This window comes from Myxocyprinus asiaticus, chromosome 22 (genome assembly GCF_019703515.2).
Source record: "Myxocyprinus asiaticus isolate MX2 ecotype Aquarium Trade chromosome 22, UBuf_Myxa_2, whole genome shotgun sequence".
NCBI classification, from domain to species: Eukaryota; Metazoa; Chordata; class Actinopteri; order Cypriniformes; family Catostomidae; genus Myxocyprinus; species Myxocyprinus asiaticus.
In genome coordinates this window covers 6,546,892-6,569,515 of record NC_059365.1, presented here as the reverse complement: position 1 = coordinate 6,569,515, position 22,624 = coordinate 6,546,892, and the positions used below count along the sequence as shown (strand labels likewise).

General features: G+C 35.5%; 1 protein-coding gene across 2 annotated transcripts in view; it reads left to right on the top strand.

Annotated features, from left to right (window-relative positions):
- The window catches only part of LOC127412846 (E3 ubiquitin-protein ligase NEURL1B-like), a 62,876-nt gene extending 40,315 nt beyond the window's left edge, over positions 1–22,561 (top strand). For both annotated transcript variants that reach the window (XM_051649516.1, XM_051649517.1), the window contains exons 2-5: positions 3,886–4,452; positions 13,535–14,254; positions 18,424–18,546; positions 18,694–22,561. In XM_051649516.1, the coding sequence (XP_051505476.1) occupies positions 3,886–4,452; positions 13,535–14,254; positions 18,424–18,546; positions 18,694–18,941 (1,658 nt within the window). In that variant the 3' untranslated portion in view covers positions 18,942–22,561. The remainder of the gene's footprint in view (positions 1–3,885; positions 4,453–13,534; positions 14,255–18,423; positions 18,547–18,693) is intronic.
- The last annotated feature ends 63 nt before the right edge of the window (positions 22,562–22,624 follow it).

The following is a 22,624-nucleotide window of genomic DNA, read 5'->3' as shown; positions in this document are numbered from 1 at the left end:
AGTTGGTCAAGATTTCGATCAAAGAACATATTTCAAACCAGCAATAAAATTTGATAATACTGGAATCATAAATTGTACTTCTTTACCTCATATGCAAAAACAAACCCCGCAATTTCCCCAGCTTGTATCGCCAATGTGCATGCGCGTTAAGTTGATTGACAGGTGATGTCTGTATCTAAAAGGTGATTGGCTCTTTTACCTGTAAGGCAGGATTTCCTTTCTACATCCGTTGACCGTTAGGCGCTCAGAGCTTCTTGATTGGGCATTCCAATTTCTCCCTGTGACGAGGAGGAGGGCGTGGCCGGGCCGAGAGAATGCACGCCCCGTGCTGAGTTGCCCAATTAGCGGGAGAGGGATAAAGGAGGAGCCGGGGATGCCAGAGGGAGAGAGACAGAGACGCATGCGGCTGCTCTGTGTGTGTGTCGTTATGTTTCTGTTTATGTTTGTGTCTCATTAAAGTCTTGTTGTTTGTTACTTTGGTTCCCGCATCCTCCTTTCCCGAACTGTTACACTGGTGCCAAAACCTGGGAAAGGAGGATGTGGGAACCGGAGTAACAAACAACAAGACTGTGTGAACATGCAAACAAACATGCATACATAAATTGTCACAATATTATAAGCTCAATATGAAAAACACTGGTAGTCAATGGAACAAATGTTTGTGTGTGTGGTTCAAGTGTGTCTCTATACCAGATTTAGCACTTAAATAACGTCAATACAAAGTGACTTTTATGGCAATGGACTACTCCATTTATCTAATTGTAAATGAAAATGTAAAGGTTTCCTGTAAATATAAGCAATTTGGCTTGAAAATAGTACAACCTACGTACATCTGGACAACATAGAAGAATTAACCCATTAAAAAAACTATGTGGTCAAATATGCTCAGTAAGCCTTGCATCAATGTACAGCTATATTTGACTAATTTCTAGCGAGACATGGCTAATGTAGTCATAAATATATTTTTTGGAGCTTTATTCTCTGGCTTCATCACAATATTACAAAAGTAATTATTCAAAATAGTATTTAGGTTTATTTTGACAAAGAAGGTTACAAGTGGATGTCGACCAATATGACTTTTAAACAGTGATACTAATATATCTGTAGAGCAGGCAGGCCAATGGCCAATATAAATATTAGGCCACCAGTTTAATTATAGCAAATAAAAAGATTATTTTACACTATATTTACCTAACCAGTAATTGAAAATGCCTGCAATTTAGTTGACCTGGCTGATGTTGACACTGTTCATTTAGGCTAAATCGTTTGTATGTATCCTTCAACTTTTGAATGCATAATTGCCTTTATGCAAAAACAATTTGACAAACTGTAATTTGTGATTGTGTAATTTATATTATTATTCTGATGTTAAAATTCTTTTTAAAAAAAACATTTAATCATTTTTATCCAGGTGTGCAATTTTGTTGCATTTGCTTACACAACCAACTAACCATCACAAAGCCTGCGACTGATATACTGTTTGTATATGAGCACTTAATGGGATAGACACAGCAATGGCCTCTGGTGTGTGTGTGTGTGTGTGTGTGTGTGTGTGTGTGTGTGTGTGTGTGTGTGTGTGTGTGCTGGAGATTGGAGTCAAGGAACTGGCCAGTTGCATTGTCAATAGCCATAGCTCTGATAGGATAGCGCAGGCCTATATTTGGAAGGCAGGAAAGAGCACGCTCTGCTTCACGAGAGGAGTTTATGATCATTGCTCCTCAGCCTATACACAAATCAGTGGAGAGCTCCTTTAATTACAGAATGTAAGGAGGTGACTGTGGTATTTTATGACTTGTGTCTTAGATCTGTTTCTGGAAGACACTGTTCGACTACAGCCCTGCAATTCCATCCTGTCCATAAACTCTAATGCAGTGCTATGGAAAGCAACTTGACTTAATGGAAAACAGTTCTATATATTTCACATACATTCTATGTATCATTTTCACAACCGCAATCTTTTTCTGTCAAGAAATATGAAGCATGTCATGTTTCACACAAGTTTTGTTTAAAAAAAAAAAAAAACGAGCGCTAACAGTGTATATTTCACTGAAGGACAATGGAATTTTCAGTCAAAATGATGGTACGCTGAGTACATCCACAATAATTCACACAGAAAATCACAATAACTGTGACACACCCTGACAAATGAAAGCACAGATGCTACATATGTTTCGCTTGCATGTTTAATGGCAGTATCATAGTTTATATGTAATTAGGTATAATGTCTAACATGGGAAATGTGGCATGGTACATTTCACTGATTGTCTGTACAAAGATCAGAGAAAATTGGTAAATAAACAGTAGCAAGCAATATCTTCCAATCAAATCAGTGCTTAATGAAATGTGGTACTCAGCAAGTAATCAAATATAAAAACGAAACACTACTGTACAACAAAGGAAGAACTTAATGGGAATTTATAATTTAATTAGCATGTTTCGCATACAATCGTCTCGTATATTGATTACTTTTTAGTGGAATGAGGATGTGTTTTAATTGGGTGAATCTCACGAAAACCGCCAAGAAACGTCTGGGTCATATTTTACGGCAAAATCAATAGAATTTTTTTTTTTTGTGTGCATAAATAAAATGACACGTATTTTTAGGACCATAGCGATTTTTGCATTGCGACTGTTTTTAATCTAATTTTAAAGTACATTTGTAAGCATACATAATGATAGTATTTCTTGTAAGAAATTTAACAAATGCTGATTTTACTAAAAAGCTTAAAACATTTAATATAATTTGGTAACACTTTTACAATGTTTACAAAGGTTGTATTTGTTAATATACCCTACATTAATTAACAGTGCTAATATTTTCACAGCATTCATTAATCTTGTTTAATGTTAAATCCAACATATACTGTCTTATACATTTTAACATTAAAGTTATATATGTAAACATTATGCATTATGGACTAACATGAATTATCAATAAATAATTACATTTTTTATAAATGCTTTAAAAATGATTGTTCATTGTTAAGACTAGTTCATGATAACTACTGTTTTAACTAATGTTAACAAATAGAACCTCTTTGTAAAGTGTAACCTACGGTATAATTTTAATAAAAATAAAGTCTAGACAGCATTAATTTCTACATGAATTTTACAGTAATACGAATGAGATTTCTTGCATTGTGATGAGAAAAGAACTTAATTGATAAAAAAATAGGCTTTTTTTCTCTTTATGCAAAATATAACTCCCAAAATATTTTTTGCTTTTGATTTTGGAGTGAAATATGACCTGGACATTTCCTCATGAGTTGTGAGATTCATCCAGTTTCACAATGGCAGTGGCAGATCAGATTCAAGTATGTTCACATTACTTAGTATTTGTACTGAGAAAGCGGTCATGCACACAGTACAAAAGATTTACTGCTGTTGATTTGCTCTACATTGATAACGCTGTATGTACAGTGACTTATGGGTGCACTGTCGACACTGTCACCATCATACTCTTTAGTGTTGCTGTTTGTATGCTCTCGTTTCTTGGAATAATGCCTTTTCAGTGCCCTTGAGAGATTTATGTTATAGACGTCTGTGGTGAACACCAATGCTCTTATGCTGTTTACTAAATCAGTTTGAGTAGTGAGATCCAAATGACAGAGGCCACTTATTAAAATGCATCTATTTTGTATCTTTCTAATTTAATACAAAAAATTTGAACTGCAAATAATATTATCAGCATGACAATTTTAGTAAAAGGTTAAAAAATGTACATGAATATCAGAATTTATTTGTATCAGATATGTCACCATTTTGCTTTAAGACTTTAATTGGAAATGACTTGATACATTAATCATATTTGCCATTTGTTTATTTTAAATCACAAGTACCCTGTGACTAATATTTCTAATGTACTCTACTGCTTTGCTCAAACAGATGCCAGTCTACATCACCGCCCTGTGGCCAACCGCCAGTACTGCATTATTTCCAACAGTGGAGTGGACCGCCACACATCTGCCCCACCAATCAGCAATGAGTCGCCCCGTTTTCACCCCCACGCCAAGGGCAAAAACATCCGGTTGGACGCACAACTGCGTCGGGCCACGCGCAAGAACAGTTTCTGTAATGGCATCACCTTCAGTCAACGACCCGTACGTTTGTACGAGAAGGTGCGTTTGCATCTCTCGGGAGTCCACACAGGCTGGAGTGGGGCTCTACGCTTTGGTTTCACCAGTTTAGACCCTAGCGAACTTGCCTTAGCTGACATTCCTAAATATGCCTGCCCTGACCTGGTGACCAGGCCCGGATACTGGGCCAAAGCCCTGCCAGAAAGACTGGCCATGAGAGACAATGTTCTGGCCTTCTGGGCTGACCGACACGGGCGGGTCTTCTACAGCATCAATGATGGAGAGCCCATCCTCTTCCACTGCGGTCTAAGTGTTTCCTGTCCGCTCTGGGCCATCATAGACATCTATGGAATCACACAAGAAGTTACATTGCTAGGTGAGTATTCTTATTTATCGTTGGTTGCAAAAAGTCTACTTGTGAAATTGCTTCCATTTTGCACTCTTTAATAATTTAATACAAATATTTTAATTTCAAATTATATTATCAGAATAACAATTTGAGTAAAAGGTTGAAAAATCAGTATTTGGTATGTCTGCCTTTGCTTCTGTGACAGCATGCATGCATTTGAGATTGTTCCAAAGAGCATCTTGTGTGCAAAAAATGGAAGTAAAGAAGTCTGACCAATTGTACAAAGGCGCTAACATGGTTAGTGGTACAAATTTGCTGACATTTCATTTGTGACGTTCATCGTGATGTTGACCATGTTAGGGTTTCTTTCACTTTGGCCACTTTTAGCTCTGTGGATTTCTAAAGAGTAAAGTCTCGCTCAAACATTTTTTATCTCTCAATATTTTTTTTTTAAACGTTTAATAGTGTATGTACTAGAGGTAGATGATATATCGGTTTTACCGATTAAATGGTGCCGATAGTTGCTTTTTGGAACTATCGGTTATCGGCACAATTCGAAGGCGATATCTGCGATAGTTTTTTTTATTTTTTACATTTCATCATTTCAAAATAATATTTTTCTTTTACATTCTATAAATCGATTTTAAAAACTATCGGCCGATTAATTGGTTATTGGCCTTTCCCACCACTTTAGTTATTGGTTATCGGCAAAATCCACTATCAGTCGACCTCTAGTATACATCACAGGAGATTTGTCATTTTTTTGAAAGTCAGAAAACAGGGTTACTGCGGATCCTTAAAAAGTCTAAAAATGTCTTAAATTCAGTTTTCCAAAATTTAAGGCCATAAAAAGTCTTAAATATCTTAAATGATACAACATAAGTCTTAATAATCATTTAAAGAGGTCTTAAATTTGGGGGCGGAAAGACGTGATATGACCTAATGTGATTATCAAACTTCAAAAGAATACAATTTAATTAAATAAATGCATGCGCTATGTCCTTCAAAGTGAAAACATGTCACTGTTTTGGGGGGGTGGGGGGGGGCTTGTGAGAGTTTCCAGCTGTTGCAGAACAGTTCGCAAATCAGATATTTATGACAAACTATCACTAAAGATCAACTGTTGATGATGATATAGTGTTGATGAAATATAACAATGCTTACTTTTAACTGTTTATATTGTGATTTTTGTAGGAGTGCACATTTTATTTCCCTTATCTGTTTGAATGAGCATTTGGAAGCAGTGAAGCGCAAACATTTCAAAATAAGAGTCCCTGGTGTATTTCAGCCTTTAAAGTTAAAAGTCCTTTTTTCTTTCTTTTTTTTTTTTTTTTTCTGGTTATTGGTATATATTAATTCAATTAATCGATCGACTCTTGTAGCCTCTGTCTGGCAATCCCCATCACAGGAAGGAAAGTCTATGAACATTTAATATAGGCTACCAATTAAAAACAAAATGACTGGCAGATTACTTTTCTTTCTTTTAACAAATTATCTTAGCAAAATCCAACATCGGTTGACCTTTAATTTGTATTTACTATTATAATACATAAACAAATTTTAATGTGATATACTGTATATGTGGAAAACACATCTTGAGTATTTTAAACTTGCATATATCCTACCCTGTTTTACTGAAAAGCAATGTTAAGGCCATGTTGAATGTGTGTCCCTGCCTGTTTAAATAAGAGGCTGTGATACATGATTTATTTAGAGGTTATATTAGGTTTGTATTGGTATGGGGATACTGTATTAATTTTATTTGTTCAGGTCTTGAAAAAGGTCTTAAAAAGTCTTACATTTGATTTTAAAATCTCTGCAGCAACCCTGTAAAAATTTCAGCAGGTCTCAAATTCTGTATTGTGTTTCATAGAATTTTGTGGTGAAAATGACGGTGATTGAAATGAAATTTTTACACTTTTGAAATAAAATTGCCACCTCCATTGTTTTGGTAAGGCTAATTTCATAGCTTACATTTTATATCCAAAAGACACACAATTAAATAATGTTTAGCACTTTTTGCGTGATTTGGCAAAATCATAGCTTGACGCTCAAAGATTTACTCTGCTCACAAGTGATATTTACCTTGAATTTTCTCCAAACATCGCTTTTCTCATATTACATCTCAAGCATGCTTTTCACAACACTTAAAGGTGCACTCAGTAACTTTTGTCTTTGTGTCATCTTAGACTTACACTGACCCCTAGTGGCATGGATGCAGCATCATTTAAAATCAATAGTTTTCAGTGTCAGATGCCATTGTAGAAATTTAGTATTCACAGTCAGCCATGATTACTTTAATCAATGAGTGAAAGTGTCAGATAACAGGATGGTTACTGAGATTAAACGAGTAGTATTCAACTGGTCATGTGATTCTGGTCGCACACCAGACGAGAAGTGCCACGTCACGGCTTGGACACGGCACAGGTATCAAACACGAGGCACGTCGATGCGATTCAGGTTGCAGACAGTACACACAAAAGTTACCAAGTTTTTTTCCCTTGTTCAAGAATGGAGAACGCTAAAGTAAATAATCGATGTCCTTTGATAATGATTTAGGTTGAATTTAATGGAAAATATGCGAAATATGTTCAGAAATTTGAACAGCCTCCAGAGTCGTAGCTGGGCGCCGCCGACAGACGCCGAGTGGCGGTGGTGATGTGTGTACCTTCATTGAAAAATTCATGTCTTTAGGAGGTGAACTTTTTTAATGAGGAAAAAATTACTGAGTGCACCTTTAACAAGTACTAGGTGTGGGTAAAAATATCGATTTCCAGATGCAACGTGATCTTCATTTGAACGATCTCGATATCAATTCTTAAATCCCAAGATCGATCTTTTACTCTATGTGCAACCCTCCTCTACAATGAGAGGAAATCGCTCACATTTCCAATCAAATTTTGCACGACTAAAATTGTATTAGGCAACTGGCTGGTAAATGTTTAGATTTCACTCACCAGTGAATTCATTGTGTTGTATAGTGGTGGAGTATTCAGCAGTGAGATCCTTTCACTGCATGTTGAGAGTAAAAATTACGTGTAATGTGTGTCCAAAAACGAGATCCACGCAACCAATTTGTCAATGAATAATCTGTTCTTTATAGTCAGTTGTTTATCAAAAACAACAAAAAAATAAACATTTAATTCTAATCAGGCATATCACAGATGAGATAAAGCCCTTTGGAGTCTCTCTCCTTAAGGTACGCTCATTTAAAGACGCTGTTTACAGAAATAGAGGGTTTCCTTAAAGAGACAGTACCAATTTTTTGCACGTGTTCAACAACTCAATGTAAACAATAAACATGTAACAAAAATAAAATATATGCATTATAATATCATATTTATTGATTAAAAACATTGATTTGTTCATTTTTAAAAAGCTAAAATGTGACCAAAATGATGAAAAACTCAAAAAATATCATTAATAAAATGAATATTTATATATTGTACCTAGTTAGAAGATCCCCTGTATAATTCACAGCATTAGCTGAGAGAGAATTTATTTCATATGTAAGCAAAAGAGACATTATAACTAAAATATACCCACATGAATCTATATCAAATCGAAATCGAATAAAAATCCAACCTGAGAGCTTGTGAATTGGAATCAAATCGAATCTGGAAATCTGTATCAATACCCAGCCCTAATAATACATACTGTAAAAAAATGTATTTGGGGCAAAATTGTTTGGTGTGCTGGAGATGAAGCCACAACTGTGGGACAGGCGTAATTTTTGAAAAATGTATAGAAATAATTTTCAAACAATAAATATTGAAATGTTTTATGTTCACTCATTATTTAGATTATCATAGTTTTAAACATGGCTAAAAAGGATAAACAAGGCTAAAACAGTCACATTTATACATAAAGGGCATTTGAAAAGTACCAAAAAATAAATGATGAAGGCTTGTTAATACGTTTTCAATTCAGTTTTAATGAAACCATTATATAACAATAAGCAAAGAAGTTGCAATCTGTTGGCTTTATTAAATTCAACCCCTGGGACATGAAAGTGCCCGAAGTTGAAGAAACATCCATTAACTCCTTTGTACAAAAAGTCAGATTTCTTTACTTCAATTGGAGCACACAATATGGTCATTGAAACATTCTCAAATAATGCTGGATAACATTGATCATCAGATTTTGATTTTGAGGTTTGTGTGAACTGTAAATGCTGTTATTTAAGCAAAAAGGGCATGTAACAAATACTAAGAAATTCTAAAATTCATATAAAAATCTCAACCAAATTGTTATGCTGAAAGTATAATTTGTAATGAAGGTTGTTATAAAAGAGAAATATTTCCACTAACTGACTTTTGCACCCCACTGTAGTTCAGTCCTCCTTTTATAATGTTGCAGAAATCATCAATTACTCCAGTCAACACACTCTACAGATTATTTACAAGTCTTCTTCCAAAAGCTATCGAGAGTTGCTCTAGTTTGATATGATTTCATAAACTGTAGCAGCTCCAAGTAGGCCAGAGAAGTGTCATCTGGGATATGTCACCTTAGTTATGACACTTCAGGCTTTACTCCAAATTAAGCTGAAGGTATTTCCATGATAGTTAGAGGTGTTTGCAAAGGCAATTAGGGATTATTACTTTTGATCATTATTTACTCACCCTCATGTTGTTCCAAACCTGTATGACTTTCTTTCTTCTTTGGAACACAAAAAGAGTTGTTAGGTAGAATGTTAGCCTCAGTCACCATTCACTTTCATTGCATCTTTTTTTCCGATGCAATTAAAGTTTAGTCCCTAAACATTCTCCTTTTGTGAGAAACTCCAGTGGGGCTTGAATAACATGAGGGGGAGTAAATAATGACAGAAGTTTCATTTATGTTTAATCTATCAATTTAACTGCAGTTCAACTGTGGCATCAATGAAAGAGCTAGTAGACATCCTCTAAAGCAGATTGTTTGAATTACTGCATTGTCAAGAGCTCATTTTAGACATGATTAGATAATGGCCTCACAGTTTTGTTGGAACTGTGTCCAAGAGGCCCCACAGCCAGCACTGAATACCACGAATGTTGTGCCTTGATTCACTTTCTCATCCTGAATGACTGATGGCTTTGAGTCCAGCCAGCTGAATCCTGCAGCCTCAAAATTTTGAGGATTAAATATCCAACAATAGCCCCAATACGGAGAATGGGAGTCCTTGAATTCTTCCTTCATTTTTCTATCTGTCTCTGTCCCTCTCTTGCTCTTTCTCTCCAAAGCTCAAGGACTTTGTTTACCTTCTGTCTGCCGAGATGTCTGACCATATTTGGTCAGGGCTGCTGTATATTCCTGCAGAAAGTGTTCCAGCCTATTTGAGACGATGAATGAACCTAGACCTACGTATGGACCTTATTCAGAGCAGTGCCATATTTAATTTTCGACGGGAATGAAAACAAGGCTTTGAGTTATACACTTACAGTCTCTTCAATGGGTTGTACTGTTGTGGAAATTGGTGTTGTATGAAAAAACTCCAGATAACACGAGATGTGAAAATGAGATGTTATCTATTAGCTTTATACAGCATTTTACATTAGAGGTAGACCGAGATATCGGTTTTACCGGTTAATCGGTGCTGATAGTTGCATTTTCGAACTATCAGTTATTGGCAAAAATCTATGACGATAGTTGCCGATACGATGCTATTCTTCTCACCACAATTGTACAGAGCGGTTATCTGAGTTACCGTAGACTTTGTCAGTTCGAACCAGTCTGGCCATTCTCTGTTGACCTCTCTCATCAACAAGGCATTTCCGTCCACAGAACTGCCGCTCACTGGATGTTTTTTGTTTTTGGCACCATTCAGAGTAAATTCTCTCAATCTCAATCATGCCACGGTCCAAATCACTGAGATCACATTGTTATTGGAAAAATCCACTATCGGTCAACCTCTATTATACAGTGCATGCCATTGAGGTAGGGCTGCAACTAATGATTATTTTGATAATTGACTAATCTAATGATTCTAAGAACGATTATTCAACTATTCGGCGATTATTGCAACGATTAATCATTAGCTCTTAACCGACTATCCAGCTTGTGCCCCAACTTAAAAGATTGTATTAAATGTGCTTACTAACAATAAAGTTAGTAAAATACCTCTAAATGACATTCACTGAATTAAAGGGGAAAAAATATTTGTATTAAGTTTAATTCAGTAAAAAATTAACTGCAAAAAATCCTATTGTTATCAAGAGTTTTTGTCTTGTTTTCCATTTAAAATAGTCTAAAAATCCTTAAAACAAGATACATTTACTTGAGAAGCAACACATAAGATATTTAGACTTGCTTTAAGAGAATGTATCTTAAATATAAGTGTATTTTTTCACTTTGTTATACTTCTGCAAGTGCAGTAAAGTAGTAAGCAAGTGCTTATATTCATGATCTGTCCTCTAAAAGCAAGTTTAAATATCTTATCTGCTGCTTCTCAGGTGAATGCATCTTTTTTAAAGGATTTTTAAATATTTTAAATATTTGTATTTTTAACATTCTCAGATACAATTTTTTTCTTCTGCAGTATAGCTGCTAAAGAAAATGTACATTGTTTTAAATGAGTTTTAGATATTATTTTTGGAAAACAAGCCAAAATAAGAGCAAATCAAAACGCATTTTGTTGCAGTGTATAATGGGGCGAAGACTACCCTCTCTCACTTTTTTGTTCTCTTTGATCCATATTTAACTCACAAAAAAAAAAAAAACTCTCTCTTATTAATAAAGCTGCGTATTGCCAATTTTCTTCACGATAAGAAATGCACAGTGACAAATATATTATGAGTCAATAAGTCTCACGAGCCATCATGTTATAATCTAGCTGCATTCAAATTTCAATCAACTCATAGAAGAGGTGCTGACCGCACAGAGAAATGCCAGTTTAAGAGTTTGTAGTTATTTACATGACCTGCTTCCTTATTATTTGAACTTTAATAAAACTATAACACATTAAATATAACTGCATTAAAGATGTAATGCCGGGGTGTTTCCTTTAAAGACGCTCGACATGCAAGTTTTGCATCAGCAGAGCGGCAGCTCTGGCTCCGCTTATTTCACAACGAGATTGCTTATGTATTTACTTAATTTGCAAAGTAGAGTGCATCTGGACAGTGAGCTGTTTTCTTCCTCTCAGTCAGGCATGAGCTGCAGTGCTGCTCTCACATGTCATCATTAGCGTTTCATATGATCTCATGTTACATTAAATGTAACGACTGTTCGACAATGAAAATTTTTGTAGACAATTTTTTATTGTCGGCGATAACGTCAACTAATTGTTTCAGACTTACATTGGAGAGACTGTAAGTCTAACAGCCTTGTTAGCGCTTCTCAGACAAAACATCTCTAAAGACCTTATTCAGAGTTATTTGGTTAACAGAGATAGACAGAAAAACAAGACAGATAAATTAGGTATTTGACTAAACATTGCAATTTTACTAAACTTTGAAATTTGGGAAGAGAACATTCTATATTTCATTGAAACCTTTGAATTTAAAATATACTTTAATCCTGACACCTGGGATGAATCTCAAAATGAAATGTCCAGGTCATATTTCACTCCAAAATCAAAAGAAGAAATAATATTTTTGACATGACAGTTAAGCACATTCACCACCAAATTACTATAATACAGTAATGAAAATCATTGTGTCCGGACAGTGCTGGACAATCAGCATGAAATAAATTCAGTATGTACTACAAATATAGTACTACCATGATGTATACTTATAACTGTACTTTACAAATGTACTGTACAACTTAAAATAATTCTAAAAAATCATATTAAATTGAGTTTTTTTTCTCTCAAACTTTTTCAATATATATTTACAATATACAGTCAAATATTTTACTTTAATGACCATTAAACTGTATTATTGAGTGTTTTCTCAAGCAACAGATTTCCTACTTAGCTGTGCTAGTTTCATGTCCCTTTTATCACTCTATGGTCTCTTTCTTCTCATTTTTCTCTTCTTATTTCAACTCAACATTTCAATTTTATTTCTTGTCCATTTATTTAAGTTAAGTAGCAATGTCATAAGAAGGATGATGGTACAATAAACCGCTCATTATCGCAAAATAAACCCCTACAAAATAAACTTTGCACCCTATCAGGGTTTGCTTTGAAAGTAATGAGCAGCTTACTGTATATTATCCCTTATTTAAATGTGATCAAATTAATGTCACAAATAAAATTAAAAAAAAGGTTAAAGTTCTTAAAATTAGGCTTTGTTTTCTCAATTAAAATTAATTAATCAATTAATATATGTATATATACAGATTATTTTTTATTTTTGATTTTGATTTTTTTTGGGGGGGTGAAATATGACCTGGACAATAGAGCACAACAATGCCAGACCACATTTTCAGCCGTCTTTGTTCAAGAAGTATTTTTCCCATTCATTTTTTCCGTAGGGATTTCATTGAAACCTTTATAGACGCATTCTAAGAAATGAATCAAATCAACCAGCTCTGGGGTGAAGCACATCACAAACTTTGATTTGAAGCAAAAAAGTACTTGAAAATCAGACAAAAGTGTAAAAGACTGTGTACTTAATGGCTTTAATGAGGGAATGAACTGCAATCCCGTGAAGCATTGCGAATGACGTAATTGAATTAAAAACGATTGAAATAAATAAAACTGTTCAATTCAAGTAGTTGATTAAAAGTTTTGATGTATTACAATTTTATTGTAAAATGTTCAGATATATACAAATATATAAGTATGGTAGTTTGAAAGAGTGATTCTCTGATTGGTGGATTGTTTCCCTTCTGGATCATGAGTAGTGTAGTTCTTGTTAAAAAAATGAAGTTGAAAAATCATGGACTGTTGGCTTCAACAGAAGCATATGCCATCAATTAACAACCACTGAGTTCATGGTCAGTCTGTCTTTAAAGGTTAATAAGTTATCGTTAATAATTAATTTGTCTATGGCAAAAATGAATGGGATTTTTACTTCCATAACCAGAATATTGCGCTCTATTCTTGACAGTTACTGTGAGAATCACCCTCTAATATTTGTCACTGAGACATTAGATGCACTTTTGTTATTAGAGCAAAATTATTTAAAGTGTCCTCATATGTTTTAATCTGTAATGAGTCACTGACCTCTCTTTCCTCTCTCAGAGAGCACGTTTGCTGAGAGCGTGGGCGCGAACAATCTGAGCACCACTCGACTTAGTGCCTATCTGCCCCAGAGCAACCATGATTCGGCCAATTACAACAACAACCAGCTGGAGACCAACCAGGCCGCCGCGGCAAAGTTTGCCACTCTACAGCTCCGCAACTACAACCAGCTCATCCCCTGCTGCTCCACATCTTCCACCCCATCCAACGCCTTCACCGCCCAGAGAGCAGTCCATGGCCTCTCCTTGCCCCTCGACACTGACCTACACTTTCACCCGGTGCGAGGCCCTGACGTGGTCCTCTCTAATGACCGCACAGTTGCGTGTACCCACTTTCTAAACAGAAGCAGAACTCTAATGTTCAGCGACAGGCCCGTTCGCGTGGGCGAGACTCTTTATGTGGAGGTCGGCCATCTCGGCTTGCCATATTTTGGGGCACTTCTGTTTGGCATGACTTCTTGTGATCCAGGCACCCTCAATGCGGGTGAGCTTCCTGCTGACCCGGAAGTTCTTCTAGACCGTAAGGAGTACTGGGTGGTGTACAGGGGTTTTCCTGTGCCAGCGGCGGGCGATGTGCTCAGCTTTACTCTTCTGGCCAATGGGGAGGTACATCACGGTATTAATGGAGGGGCGCGTGGTCGTCTGTTCTGTGTCGACTCATCTCAAGTTTTATGGGCCTTCTTCACTCTGCACGGGGCCGTAAACCGACTCAGGATACTAGGTATGTATTTACAAAGTCACTCCACAGGGGCTAGCTAGATTGGCACAAATGTTGGTTTGTAGTTATTAATAATTGTATATTATCGTATATTATAGAAGATCATTTTCTTTTACAAAAACTTTGGTAACAGGGTTGAATGGTTGAGCTTGACACATGCAGTCAACACTACAAGCATCACAAACTGATAAACTACACAAACTTCAAACAAATGGCATGATGTAATGTACTCGTCTTCCCGCCATGCTATAGAAAGGGTCCAAATGATGTTACTTCCTAGGTATCAAAATTGTATTGGATGTTACATTTGTTTTATTTGTTTTATAATTTTTTATTTGATTTGATTAGATTTTTAGATACATTGGAGAAAGAAAAGACCAGAAAGTGGAACAGGACAAAAAAACAGAAATCTTTTAGGTCACAAAATTAAATTTTTAGGGAACAGATATTTAACATTGACACTTTAAAACTATTTTGGACAGATCATATCACCACTAATATTAAAAAGTGCATACATTGTTTTTGTTATTTTATATGAATTAATAATATTCAGTAAATGTAACTTTACATTCTGTTATGTAAATACTATATTTTACTATTATACATATATTTAATTTGACTTTTATATAAATACAGTATATTATACATACATATATACAGTACATATAAGTGCAAATAGCCCATCTTGTTGGCAAAGGCTATTTACAATAACTCCGCCCACCATTGCTGAGACCAAGCTCATTGCTGAGACAAAGCTCAAGACAGCCACAACAAATCTCTTTGGGGTACACTCCTGGTAAAATGAAGGCGAGCATATTTGAATTTTTTGCGATGGGGCAGAGACTGACGGTGACAATTTGCACTCCAGTAGTTTGATGGAAACACAGTAGTTTATGATAAACTGCAACCAAACGTATCGATGTAGAAGCTCAAGGTGTTACAATGGTGTGAAAATGCATTGGCATGCTGATGATCCGGGTTCGAATCCCGCCTTTTTGTCCCACTTTTTCCCATGTCTCCACTCTGAATATTTTCACTTTTCTTATTCCAGTGTTCCAAAAGAATTCCCTGTTAGTCCAATTATATGATTCATAACAGCATTAAAAATTTATTTTTCAGTTTTCTCTGTTCCTTTCATTTCAATCCACTTAATTCTAACTGATGATGAGCATACACTCAGAACATTACATTTGTAAGAAATAAAACTCACACCATGGGGCAGCTTAAAAAGTTTGTGCACATTAATATCTTATGATCCCTTTAGCAAAAGTGGAATATGCTGTCATCTTTAATTACAGCTTATGTAACATAGCCTACTTTATTTACACATTCTTTAATATTGTGAAGATATTAAGTTTGACATTGTGCTGTTTTTTTATTTTATTTTTTTTAGTTTAAGTCAGCAGTGTCCAAACCTTTCGCCAGATTTCGCAAACATAAAGCCCACATAGATGTTGTACTTAAAAAAGGCTAGATGCCACTGGTTTTTACTGCTTATTATGTGAGTTTTAATGACAAGTTTTGCTCTTGGGTGTGCTTGTAAAGTGTAAATACTATTTTTCAAGACATGAAATGGCTTGAGGAGTGCAGTGTTTTACGTGTTTCCTATTGAAACAGGAAGTTGAAGCAGGAAATATTGAAGGGCTCATCCCTTTTTTAATTACCTTTAGTTTGCATCACAGGTGTGAAGCATGATTTGCTACTTTCAATTGGGAAATTAGGGAAAGGGACATTCTCATTTGTAAAGAACACTTTATTGGACATAGATCATTATGAATCTCATGAATATTAAGCGAAATCAACATTTTTGCAAAATGATATTACATGGTACATTACATGTTTCGTGGAAGTTAAATTAATAGCAATTTAAATGTTCTTCCAAACAGATGAGGTTTTTAAGGTTAATGCTCTGTCGAGGTAAAAATCAACAAACCTTCCTCCCTATCCTAAACCTTAAACCTAACCCTAACCGATAGTGTCATAAAAGCATATGTGAGATGAAAAATGCACGTCATTTTGTGGTGCTTCTGTGACACCTTCGGCTAACGTGTCGACTCGCATGCTTTACAGGATTTGATTATGTAATGGAAACTGATGAACTGATAATCTGCCGTTTTACTTGTGCTTTGTGTGAAAGTGAATAAAAGTCATAGTGTTCATTTCACCAGGAAATAGCCACGATATGTTCAAGGAGCCACATAAAAATCATTAGCAAATATGCAGGTAAAGTAACATGATTCTTAGACAATGTAGCAAAATCATCAACATTTTTGGTCCATTTTCCCTGAAGAAAAAGACTTAATTTTAATTGCATTTGTACATTTGAAATAATTACATTAAATAAATAAAACATGATCTTGTCAACTTTTAAGAGTAGCATTTACCTCAAAACTAACATACATAACCTAAAAACTTCATGTGGTTTTAATAGGCTACGTTAATGAAATTACATATATTTATTTCAATCACTAATAACACTGTTAATGTATACAGTGGTGTTGAATAAGTCCTGATTTCAAGAAAATAGAACTGGAAAATATTAATAAAGCATGGCCTCTGTGGGATTCAGACTGTTTGTAAACTATTATATGTGCAATTCTGATTGGTTTAATTCTGATTTAATCACATTTTTAATATAATTTAATTTAAATTTAATTTAAAGGGGTCATGGCATACTCTTTTTATGTCATTTTATAATCTTCCCTGAGGTCCACTTATAATGATAGTAAAGTTTTTTTTGCACCAAAACAGTCATAATTTAGTAATATATAATCATATAATCATAATCAACCAAGCTTATTATAAAACTACATTTCAGGGTTTACACATAAAGCACATCCAACACATTGCATCCGAATATATGAAACTGTTCACTCAGCACAGCAGCACCATAAACTATTAAACAATCATGACATTTTAAATACTAATGTATGAAACTGGGTACTTATGGTTTTGCGATCTGGTCCAGAAGTGTTTGTAACTTCCCCATCCTTCAATAACAGTTCTTTTGCAAAGCTTGAATCGTATTTTTACTGGTTCATATGCAATCCACGCTGATATGAGCCGAATAAAATGCACATACACAGTCCAAAACACAATGAACTAGACGTACACACATACAGTTATCAACTTGCACTGAAGCTCACATTGCCGGAAATGAATCAAAACAGTCAAAGACGTCCATCTAGTGCATGTTTACATACACCAACAATTTAAAAAAAGTGCAGATGGGCACCATAAGGTGTCCAGGACACGTTTGTGCTCAAAACAGCAAGAGCAGTTGATGAAACAGAATGGAGGTCTCCTTTTCAGAGTTGTAACTTGACACTGCTTCTTTTAAAAGCGGCACGAAATACATGACAACGGTCAAAGATGTCTGTCTAGTGCATGTTTATATACAAAAATGATTCAAAATAGTCCAGATGGGTCTCCTTTGGTGTTCAGGAATAGTTAGTAGGCCACACTAGGCCTGTCTGTCCTGCTCTCTCTCTCTCTCTCTGTTTACGAACTGAGCGCTAGTGGGAGGGGCCAAGGGTACAATGATGTAAAGTAGGCGTTGATGAGCCCCCTAGTGATGTAGGGAAGTCGCAGAAGTAGTTTTTGCAGCTTGGTTTCAATAAATGCTTTTATTGCTTTGGGGATTAGGTTTTGATTTCTGAAATTTACAGTATGTTTTTATAGTAGAATGACCTCATATATGTCAAAATATAAAGGAAATTTTGATCTCCCATGACATGACCCCTTTAATTTAATTGTTAGATACAGTTCATAAGGAAAAGATCACTGAGTAAAATAGGAGAAAAGCACTTTTTTAGGTCACAAAATCACATTTTTGGGTACAGACATTTTACATTAATACTTAAAAGCTATACTGGGAAAGATCATATCACCACTGATATTAAAATAAGATGGCTCTTGTTCATTGTTTGGGGTTTTCCCAGTTCTTGTTGGGCTCTTTTGCAGTGGAAGAATTTGTATGTAATAGTGACATCCAGTGATCACACTATGAATTTCATTTCATTTCTCAATAGTGGGCCAAATTCTGTTTTGTTTATTAAAAGGCCATAGTTTGAACACCCCTGGTTTAAGGCATACCATAGTTTGCACAGTTAGCTTTGTTGTAATAGCAGCAGATGTCCAGTGTAATAAATGATATTCTTTTTCTTTATAAGGAACATTGCAGGCCAGTCCACCCACCTCCCCATCAGTGTCTCAGGGATCAACACCTGACGACAGTGACTCTGATCTGGTTTTCAGTGCCAACAGATCCTCATCAGCTTCTGAGTCCTCTCTCGGTCAGTCTTAAAGGGATAGTTCACCCTCACCCTCATGTTGTTCCAAACCCATATGACATTCTGTCTTTGTTTTGACATTGTTAGTGTTGTGCAACAACAATATAAATTAGTTTTGTGTATGATGTTGTTTAATGTGTTATTTTTCAGTGACGGCTCCCAGCTCTCCCCTCAGTCCACCTGTCTCACCCACCCTCTCCTCATCAGACATGCCGTTGAGCAACAAGAAAAGTGAGTGTACAGTCTGTTTTGATCAGGAGGTGGACACTGTCATCTATACGTGTGGACACATGTGTTTGTGTAATGACTGCGGACTGAGACTCAAGAGACAGATTAATGCGTGTTGTCCCATCTGTCGGAGACCCATAAAGGACGTCATCAAAACCTACAGGCCATGAAGGGACTATAACAAAGGATTCAGCGGAAAACTTGGTACCTGTGGTTTAATATCTTGTATGTAGCTTTGATTTGTGTAGCATTACGCTCTTGTCCATATTTCTCTCAACTCATATTTTATCATACAAAAAATCTGAAGCCAAACGTACTTTAAGACGTGGTTTATGAGGATTATCAAAGGTTTGTCTGATACCAATTTTGATCAGATATTATTAGTGCCTTTTATATTTTTTAGTGTTCCTAAAGCAGCACCTAATGGATTAGACAATCATATCTGGGATGTTTTGTAAAGGTATTATTAATAATAAAAATAACAAAAAACATATTATTTAAAGGGACCTGGACATGCAAAAAGAAAATAACATTTTTTACAAGTAACTGATTAAAGGGATAGTTCACTCAAAAATGAAAATTCTGTCATTTACCCACTTTCTTAACAGAAAGGAGATGTTTTAATGAATATCTCGATCCATCTTTTCAATACAAAGGCAGTTGATAGTGCCTCACTTTAAAGCTTAAAAAAGTTGCCTGATCTCATGAAAATTACTTGACCATGGCAACATTTTAGCTAAATGAAATTGCGTGCTTCATTAAACGTTTCGCTGCAGTTTCCCAGTGAAATGTCCAGCGGGGGGCGCCAAAAGCGAGTGCAATGGTGTCGTAATCAGACGAGGTTTTTAAGGTGAATGTTAGATGGATGTTTTAATGAGTAAAACGTACCTCCCTAACTTAAAATGTTAACCTAAATCTAACCAATAGTGTTTTAAATGCAAATGAGAGGTGAACAAAGCAGACAACCTTACCCTTTACCAACACTAGGCCTGTTTTGACTATAAAATAATCGTCTGACCGTGGTTATGTGATCTAACCCCTGTTATTTGAGATAACCGTGATTATTATGCACTTAAAATCCCAATAATATTTTAATACCCAAATAAGGGAATTTTAAGCGAATATATAAATGCCATAAACAGTGCGTTTGTGTGTCATTCATTTGAACTCCGAGCGTGAGCCACACTGAGCCGCAACGTGGATGTCAACCAGAGCAGCTCCTGTCCTGAAGACTGATGTGCACGCTGTCAGCGTGGCTTGTGAAGAAGTCCCACGAAAATATAAAAAAACAAATATAAACTTTGATAGTAAACGCAAAGCGCGCCAGCTTCACTTTAAATGATTGTGTAATGGCAAATGTTCCTGGTCATAGCGGGTTCATACACACTGTGTTATTGACACGCAGCGACACAGAGGAGACACACATGTTTACTCTAATTCTGTGGAGTGATAAAATTATTAAATAAAATCTCAAAGGTTTTGCTTTAATAGAAGGGTGCGTGGGTTTTTCCAAAGAGCATTAAAACAAATATTTTACTATTGCATAATATAATATAATAATAATAAAAATACATAAATTTATATTTCTTTTTTAAAATATAAAATATATGAGTTCCAAAAACAACAGTGCAAATGTAAAATTGACCGAAACTCAAGTTGACCAAAAAGAGAGACATATTTTAAGTATTTAGAAATATTTTGATATTTAAAACATTGTTTTTCATGTCATTATACTTTTTTTTTCTCCTAATTTGGAATGTCCAATTCCCAATGTACACACTAAGTCCTTGTGATGGTGTAGTGACTTACCTCAGTCCAGGTGGCAGAGGATGGATCCCAGCTGCCTCTGCATCTGGGACTGTCTACTTGCACATCTTATCTTGTGGCTTGCTGGGCACACCACTGCAGGGACAGTGTGTGTGGAGGCTTCATGCCCAACTCACCACATGCCCCACCAAGACCAAACCACCTAATGGAGATCTCAAGGAGGTTACCCCGTATAACTCTACCCTCCCAGGCCAATTTGGTTGCTAAGGAGACGCAGCTGGAGTCACTCAGCACACCCTGGGATTTGAACCAGTGAACTCCAGGGGTGGTAGCCAGCGTCTTTACCACTGAGCTACCAGGGTCCCCTCATTATACATTTTTAAAGTCTTAAAAGTAAATCATATATCCCTATTTTATTTTTTGATTTATATATTTGAAGTTAAATATGTAAAAATCACTTCTTAAGGTGTATGAAGCACACATGCACCTTAAGAAATATGACCATATATATGACAATTAATGGTGAAAGCCCTAAAAGAGACAGTTAATCATCATAGCCCTAAAACAGATAATCGTTATAATCGCAATTATTTGTTTGACAATTAATTGTCAGCTAAATTCCATAATCGTGACAGTCTTAACCAATGCCTAAACCTAATCGATAGTGTGGAAAAAGCAAATGTGTCATTAAAGGAAATTTTCTAAAGCAACCACCTCATTTTGTGTTGCTTCTAAGACACTTTTGCCTCATTTGTAAGCTTGCATGTTTGGGCTCAAAACCGCGGTCTAAAGTTCAAGCCTCTATCAGGTCAGCTACCGCGGAAGCTAATCACATTGGAATATGTGTGTAAATGTAGATGTGTCTGTATCGTTTTTCAAATGATGGTAAATAGTAAAAGTGTTTGAATATCATAACATAGCAGTGTGTGAGTAATAGTGCTAGAAATAAGTGTTTTTAAAGACATAATCAGCCGTTGTAGTCGTGATTTGCGTGAAAGTGAATAAAGCGCACGTTGTTTTAGCACCTCTAGTGTTAATATCACCAGGAAACTGCGGCGAAATGTGAAACGTCATTTTGCAAAATGTAGTTATAGTAACATTCATTTTATGAGACTAGGTTACAAAAAAAGGGATCTGCACGTATCATAAAAGTAGTCCATGCGACTGTTGAGTGAGGTTCTTGTGAAATTTTTAATTGAAAGCCTTGACGTCCGTCGTGCGTTCATGAGCACTGTAAGAGAAGCTCATTCACTCGGCAGATGAATTTGGAACAACATGAGTGTGAATAAATTATGACAGAATTTTTATTTTTGGGAAAACTATTCCTTTAATACACAGGGCTACAAATGTGATCTTGTTATTTTAAAGAAAAAAATAACTGTTTTGTATTTGTTTGCTATTTTGATTGCTGTGTTAAAGTGAAAAAATAAGACTTGTGTTATGACAGTTAAAGGGTTTGGAAATTTGTTGCACTTATATCTAGAGGTAAACACAGCACATCACAAAATGCATTGTGTATCTGGACTACAAGTGAAGCAAAGGCAAAAATCACCTGAACTACAACAGAATAATAATAATGCATTACATAGTTATGGTTAGAAATTATAATCCCTTTTACAGATGTTCCTCATATAGGAATAGTTCACCCAAAATGAAAATGAGCTGGTCAAGGAATAATAGTGAAGCAAGTTATAGTACATGTAGAAAAAAAGTTACAGCTGAAATATAACGTGTTTTAGTAATAATAACAAAGACATGCTACTCATAACTGCTTTTAAAATAATTTTATTGGGTGACAAGTTTTTTTGCTTCAAACATCTTCAATATGACAATATTTATTTATGGATTAAACTGTTACACATTCAGGCCATAAATGGGAGTCCAATTCAGTTAAATTTGGTGGCATTCTTGTGACACGAATGCAGATGTTTTATTCAACATCCGCCTGGCTTCAAGATTAAGATGTTTTTATGTGATGTCCTAAAATGGAATAATTAAAAACATTAAAGAAATACATATTTTATCCAAAGGTATTGTGAGCTCTTTAAGTAACCCAGCCTTTTTAGTAAGTATGAGTTTAAAGTCT